The sequence below is a fragment of the Bison bison genome, unplaced genomic scaffold, assembly GCF_000754665.1.
Source record: "Bison bison bison isolate TAMUID 2011002044 unplaced genomic scaffold, Bison_UMD1.0 scf7180017864371, whole genome shotgun sequence".
Classification (NCBI taxonomy): domain Eukaryota; kingdom Metazoa; phylum Chordata; class Mammalia; order Artiodactyla; family Bovidae; genus Bison; species Bison bison.
In genome coordinates, this window is record NW_011494943.1 from 470,846 (window position 1) to 478,425 (window position 7,580).

Below are 7,580 nucleotides of genomic sequence, written 5' to 3' on the forward strand. Positions count from 1 at the left end.
CCATTCTTTTATTCCGAAGACATGGTGGATGGACGTGTTTCCGGCCCCCTAGACTGTGTGGGTTCATTTGAACATCTCTGATCGGGAAATCTGGATGGTGAAAATCAACAGAGGTTTTGGGAAACACATCAAACAGTACCCCCCCCCCCAAAAAAAAAAATGGGGCCAGAGTCTGTTTGCTTTCCAGAAAGGGTCAATCCCCCGCCAGATGTCACCTCTACGTAAAGCAGATGCTGACGTGACGTCATCTTCCGCTGAGATGACGCAGCCGAGCACGCGGGGACAACCACCCTACAGTTTTCAGGCCTCCACCTGGAACAGGGAGGGCCGAGGCCGTCAAACTCTAGGGTGGGGGTCGCTTCCCACGGCGGGGGGGCGGGGGCGGGGGCGCGGACGAGGCTTCCGCGAGGCGTCTCATACCGCGCTCTGCAGGATGGGGTGCACGAACTGGGGGTTGACGTATGAGAAGCCTTCAAAATCAGACTGGTCGATGTTAGCGATGACCAGCTGGTCGGGCGGCGTCAAGACAGGCTGCCCTCGCGTGAAGAACTTGTCAAAGTTCTCTGCTCCTTTGCCGCACTGTGGAGAGAAGAGGAAGGAGAGGTCGGTAGGGGTTCGGCCACCGACCCCGGGGGCAGCTCTCCGCGGGGCGGGCCGGGGTCTCAGGCCGGTCAGGCGTGACGAGCCCTGGAGGGTTTGCGGCCGAGCGGCTGGGGAGCCGGAGCCAGCACAGCGATCGCTCATGAGGTCACTCGCGGGTGAATCGGCCAACAGCCCGCAACCGGAAGCCAGGCGGGGGAACGGCGTGCCGGGGAGCCGGCCCGGCCGCGCTAACGGACCCGGTCTCCTGTGTTCCGCCCACACTCCGCCCCGCCCTTCAGAGCCACGAGGACAGACACCGCAGCTCAGGGCCACGGGTCCCTCTGCCGGCTGGCAGGCCGGGACGTGGGGGAATGCGCACAGTCGCCCCTGACCTGAGAGGCTGGGGGCCTGTCCCACGTTTGGGTCTTTGCAGGTGTATTTGTAAGTTGTGTTATTCTTGTCTTCCAGCGAGGAGCTTCTGAAAACCTCAGCCCCTAAATTCATCTTCAGCCAGGACGGGATCAGCGTGGAGGCAAGACTGGCCTCTTCCTTCCCGGGCTCAGGGGATGGGGGCACCTCTGCCAGCCAGCAGACAGGCAGCCATGGAGCTCACTGTCTGTGGTTCTGGCCCGAGGGCGTGCGTGCCAGTGTCCCTGGAGGCAGAGTATCTATCTGCCCCGGACACCCCCGCCCCCCCTGGGGCCCAGCAGGCACTTCGTGCGCCGGGGCTGCGGGTAGAGCTGCCCTCCTGGGGCTGGGGTCTGGGAAACACAGCAGCGTAGGCAGCGCTGCTTGGGAGCCTGACCCCCAAGTAAGAGGCCGGGGTGTCCTGCTCACACTTGGGTCCCGGATCTCAGGGCAACTCTGAGGCAGAGTGCTGGGGATGCCCTGGTGACGTGAGTGACTATCTCCTCCTACCCCGGTGGGGACCGCAGGGTGGCACGAAGCGGTCCTGAGTCCGCGGAGCTCCCACACCCCTCACAGGGCACAGCTGAGACGTGGGGCCACCCCACGCTCCACGTTCCCAGGGAGCACAGAGCGCCTTCAGAGTGAAGGCCAGCAGACACCCACTCCCACATGCAGGGCCCACACCAGACCATTCAGAGTCCAGGCTCTTCAAGGAAGAAAGGACAGGAATTTTCTTCCTGAGACTCAATCAGGGGCCACACTTGATTGATCAGGAAAACCAACGAACAGCAACCAACCTCAGGACACGCTGGGGCCCCCACGACTGGTCGGGACAGAGATGTGGTGCGGGTGCAGTGGTCAGGAGGTGGCCCCAGACTAGCGTGTGTGCTGGACAGCCCCCTGGGCAGGCCTGAGCCCAGACTGCCTCTGCGTCCACAGCAGTGCGTCTGACACCCCAGGAAGGTGGGGGTTCGGGGCTGAAGCGCCCGGCAGCGGCTTCGGGCAGCACACACACCCCCCAGAGAAGATGGGGAGCTAACACCCGCCTCCCGTGGCTGCCATGAGGTCAGAGGAGCAGCTGGGGGACCCTGAGCCAGCGATCAGGTCTGACGCAGAGCCAAGACGGGCCCCACGGACGCAGGCATCAGGCGGGGACCAGGCACGCGGCTAACTCGTGAGGGGTGAATGAACTATTAATAATCTACCTCCTGCCCCACTCTGGATGGAGCACTGCCTGCCTAGTTCACTGGACATTCCTGTGTCTCCCACCCCAATCCCCGCTCTGGATCGAACTGCCCGCCTGGTTCTCTGGACGCTCCTGTCCATTTGGTAAAATCATTGAAGAGTGAAATGAATTGGGGAGGTCAGGCTGGCAGGAGTGCGACAACGTCGGGAGGGGGTCGCGGGGGCCTGGGACGTGCACTCCCCTCCTGGAGCCCCACAGAGCTCAGAGCCTCTGCATCTGTGTACAGGGCTGCGGGGAAGAGCCGGCGCCTGCTCCTCGGACACTCAGCTGGGACCCCGGCCTGCGAGGGGCCAGCGACAGCACACAACACACACGCTGGCCTCAAGCCTGCCCTTCACACCTGAGTGTCCTGGTGACAGAGAGATCAGACCCACGGGCACCAGCATGGGGATTAGGGTGAGTGTGAGTAGCTCCAAAACGCTGAGTTACAGAGCAGAACACCAAACCAAACTCAGCACAGCGGGAAGGGTGTGGAACGAAGCTGGAGGAAAGGTGGACAGCGCAGCGAGGGGAGGACACTCCCCGCGGGCGGGGACCGTCTGCCGAGGACCAGACGTGGCAGTGTCGTCTCGGGGCGGCTGTGCCTGCATCCCATGCCCTGGTCTGGGGAGCCAACCTGCACGGTGGTCCCAGCAGAGGCGGCGGGGGGCACATCGCCCGCAGTGGGGCTCAGCTCCCTGACTCTCCGTTTAGTTAAGGAACCGGTGGAAGAAACGAGCGGGCGCCTCCCGGGAGGTCCCGTCCACACCAGAGAACCGTCTGGCGAGGGGCTGGGATGCCGGGGCATCTGCGCTTCCTCAGACCAGCACGTGGAGGGCGGGGGCTCGTGCACGGCCCAGGCAAGCGGGAGCACACGCCAGGATTAGGCAGTGCGGTTAGTTTGTTCATCGCATCACCCAAGGTTCCAAGAGGTGCTCACCGAAGGCCTGGACGCCCACTGAAGCCAGTGCGTTTTGGTGCAGAAAGTCTGGAGGGGAGAACGGACAGAGGAGGGTTTGGAAGAGTCAGTGCCCGTGCAGAGGAGCCACAGGGTCACGCGAGCCACGTGGGGCACCCCTGAGGGGGACCTCCGTGCGAAGGTTCACGCAGGCACGCAGCCTTCCGGAAGCTTACAGAAGCGAGTGAGCAGCAGGCGGGGTCCGTGCGGAGGGTGGTCTTACATCCTTCCCTGTGGCCTGACTGCCTCTTTCCACACACAGAGGTTGTATTTTAATGATAATTCAAAAAAGTGGACTGGGGCCTCTTTCACCTCCTGCCAACGTTCCCTGGAGATGGGCCCTGAGTCTCTGACAAAATTAAACATAACTCCTCTCCCTGCCCGCAGAGCCTCTTAGGGAAGGCCACTCCTGGTCAGGAGGTGGCTGATTTATGGGTGACTTTGCCCATAAATGGGGCTTCCCTGGTGGCTCAGACGGTGAAGAATCTGCCTGCAATGCAGGAGACGTGGGTTCAGTCCCTGGGTCAGGAAGATCCCCTGGAGAAGGAAATGGCAACCCACTCCAGTATTCTTGCCTGGAGCATCCCATGGACAGAGGAGCCTGGCAGGCTACGGTCCATGAGGTTGCAAAGAACTGGACACGACTGAGCGACTAACACTTGAACACTCTGCCCATAAACAGGCACACTGAAGGGGCGGGTTCCTGCAGCGCGAGGGCCTGTGTATCTGAGGGCAGAGGTTGCAAATTATCGCGGCCTGTATTCTCTGGCATAAAAACGCACATGCCTCCTGGTCTTTCTTCACACTAACAGCCAACTTCACGGCACTCGAGGCTGCTTCTCCAAGGAGGGCTGTTGTCCTAAGTAGCGTGGTGGGGGACCTTCCTCCAGACCACGGCCAGTGACCACAGGTCTGCACTTTCCCCGTGGCCTCTACCTCCCCACCCGCCCCACAGCTCCCTGGGCCTTGCAAAAGAGCTGCTTACTCATATCGATAATTATTTTAAAAGTCTCACTTCTTCACATTTCTCTTTTGAGCAGAACAGCATTTGGGAGCACAATTACCAAAGAATAGGAAGACTTCTTGCCTCCAGTTAACCAAGAAGATGCCGTCGTGGCCACGTTCCAGGCTTAAATCAACATCAGCACATCACCTATGGCAGATTCCAGTCCCCCAAGGCTGGCTGTGTCCCCGCACTGTCGGCGTGGCTCCCAGAGCCTTGAGCATCTTGATTTTAATTAGCATCATTGCAGCTGGTTCCACGGCAAGGCTGTGAGAAGGAACCGCCTGCCACCGGGGAGGGCAGATGAGACGCGGTGCAGGCCCGCTTGGCACTGAGACTGATTCAGCCTCTCCAGTCCTCCTCCTCCCTGGAGGGCAGCTGCTGCTCCGTGTAAACACCTTCTTAGAGCAGAAGACTACAGCACCGTGAGATGCCCTTGAAAGTGAAAGTGTAGTCACTCAGCCATGTCCGACTCTTTGCAACCCCCATGGACACCAAGCTCCTCTGTCCATGGGATTCTCCAGGCAAGAACAGTGGAGTGGGTTTCCATGCCCTCCTCCAGGGGATCTTCCCGACCCAGGAATTGAACCTGGGTCTTCTCCATTGCAGGCAGATTCTTATCGTCTGTGCCACCAGTGAAGTCTGAGAAGCCCTTAGTTCTAGGAAATACACATGGAATAATGTTGGTGTGAGCCTGTGGCTTTCTCTCAGGTGACTCAGAAAATACATGTGTGTGTATCCTCAGCTCCCTGCCATCACGGAGACGCAGAGGAAGGAAGACACGGGGCAGTGGTGGGAGGTTAACACTTAGGGGGTCCAGGGAAAGGGGATTCAGCAATCTCTGCAGCTCTTCTGTAAGTCTCAAGTTATGATTATTTCAAAATAAATAAAAAACACTAGAACACTGCACTAACTTGGATAGTAAAACCATCATCAGACTACCTAAACAAACTGAGGACCCTGTGAGATAAAGGACTTTGAGGCGAATCTGACTGTATGTCTTATCACCGTCCAGATGAAAGTTCTTTTCTGTTTTCCATCTCCTTTAGATAAAATAATAACAGTAATTTCTCAAGAAAGGCCACCTGACACAGGCAGCCCTGTTCCTAAAGTTCTGTGCTCCCCCGTCAATCCTGGGTGCATCTCTCAGCATTCACTTTGTGGACTCATTTCTAGTCACCGTTCCAGTGCAGTGGGTGCTCCTGGCTGACCCGTGAATTAACTGTTCTGCTCCTTGGTGCTGGCGGGTAGGATTCAAGAAGAGAAGCACCAGTTAACTCTCTGATTGGGATATTCACATCAACTGTTATTTCTTGTAGGCAGGCTGAACAGAAACGTGAACGCTGTTCTCGGGCCTTTTAGTCGCATGAATAATTGTTGTTCAATCATTCAGTCTAGTCTTGGTTCTTTGTGACCCCATGGACCGCAGCAAACCAGGCTTCCCTGTCCGTCACCATCTCCTGGAGCTTGCTCAAACTCAGGTCCGTTGAGTTGGTAAAGCCATCCAACCATGAACAATAAATCAAGATAAAAGCCTACAAGATGCAAATGACACTGGAGAGTCTCAGGCTCACATGTGCTCCTGAGGGCGGCTGCAGGGATGAGGACTCGGGCCTTTCATCTTTTCAGGAAAAACAAACAGAAAGTGCTTTCCTCCTCCAGGGAGTTCTCCGGGTGCTGGCCAGGCAGGCGGCTGCACTGTCCTCTCCTGATACCTCGTTGTTTATGGATGTCACTGGGATGCAGCCCAGACCCTCTCATTTCTCATTACTAATCGGGCACGAGTCCTTTCAGGGGCAGCGTCTTCTTTAAACTCAAAAAAGGGACCTTCTTACATGAGATCTTTGGGACGCAGCCTCTTTTGATGACTCCGCTTTGTCTTTCAGATCATCAGGCAAAGCTGAGGTTCTTGCTTTTTTGTATTTCCTTTAAGAGAAAACTGAAACCAGCTTGTTTTGTACTTTTTTTCCGTAAAGGAAGCTACGTGGCTGCCTTGTCTCCAGGAGACAGCATGGCAGCACAGTGTCTGGTTTTGCTTCTGCTTTGGTTTTTCCAGATAAACCAGTACACGAGGGACAGCCTGTCTCCAGGAACAGCCTCTCCGCCATCACATGGGGTCTCCCACCTTGGGGGCTGCGGGAGCAGGTGCACCCCTGAGCCTCCAGACTTGCCCCACCCTGGGGGAAATGGCCGTGGCCACTCTCCTCCCTGCCCTCGTTCACGTGAGACCCGGGACAGAGCCCAGGCCATGCTGTACTGCAGAGCCTGCCCTTTATGCTGCTGAGAGGGCGAGTTCTGTTGCAGCCTCCTGGGGGCCCAGGGCCATCGCGAGGTGCGCCGGGCCGTGGGATTCCACATCTTCCAGGCACGTGGGTGCAGCTTCAGGGACGTAGCTTTGGGAGGAAGGAAGACGCGCACCGGGAGGACACCTGGAGACCCCGCTCCCTCCAGATGGGCTCCGTGGCGGCCCAGGGATAGAGCACCTCAACTCCGAAGGACGCCAGTGATCCTGGAATAAGCTTTTCACTGGAGGGTCCAGAAAAAGGTTAAAAATAAAACAAAGAGGAGCCTCCCAAGCTTACGCGCACAAACTTGATCTCCAGCTGCGCCCTGCAGATAACTGCAGGCACCTGAAGTCTTTCTGCTGGTATTTACAATAACCAAGACCATGATTTCACAGGGGGGCAAGTGCTATCAGCCCTTAATCCAATAGATCTCAGGGAAGTCAGCTCTGCAGCGCTTGCTATGAAAGCGATGAGCGGACTTCACCAAGACTGACAGGCGAGGCAGCCAGGGCTTTAAACGCTGCTTGGAGCACAGCTGATCTCAGAGTTGGGCTCACTGCACAGGGAAAGGAAGAGCTGCTGGCAAAAATAAATTTGCCTGGTATTTTGTCAGCAGCAAAAGCCAGGGTGGTGCTCCTGCAGCTCTCTCTGAAATCACAACACCGCCCACAGAAGTCTCAGCTCTGCGTTTTAACTATAAATGCCTCTGACCCTGTCGTTGGCTCTGGACAAGGGAACCACGTTTTCCACCGAGAAGGCTGGGGAACCACACTGCAGGGTAACGTCAGGGCCGCCGTGTCCCCTCTGAGGCCACACATCCGGCAGCCTCGACAGCACCGGGGCCTACGGGGCTTTCTGCGGGTGGGATCGGCGCTCCTGGGGCTGTTCCCGGTGCGGGAGGGCCCGTCCCCTGAGGCAAGGCCTTGCCCTGCTGCCCACAGGCGCCTGCTCTGGGATGACTGTCCGGACCGGACTTCCCGCCCGGGCCCCTCGCCGCTGACACTCTTCGGCTTTGGGACAGAAAGTCCACTGTCCTGCTCCTCCTGATCCAGCCCGCACGTGATTCTGCCTTCCGCCCTTCTACATCTTCTCCAGCCTCGTCCTCTTCTGCGTCCACAC

The 7,580-nt window shown here is 57.9% G+C and overlaps 1 protein-coding gene across 1 annotated transcript in view; it reads right to left on the reverse strand.

The window, feature by feature from the left end:
• Positions 1-6: 6 nt before the first annotated feature.
• The window catches only part of PRKCA (protein kinase C, alpha), a 176,527-nt gene continuing 168,953 nt past the window's right edge, over positions 7-7,580 (reverse strand). Inside the window, exons 18-19 of the mRNA XM_010856474.1 lie at positions 421-579; positions 7-312 (exon numbers count right to left, since the gene is read on the reverse strand). Of these exons, the coding sequence (XP_010854776.1) occupies positions 301-312; positions 421-579 (171 nt within the window). The 3' untranslated portion in view covers positions 7-300. The remainder of the gene's footprint in view (positions 313-420; positions 580-7,580) is intronic.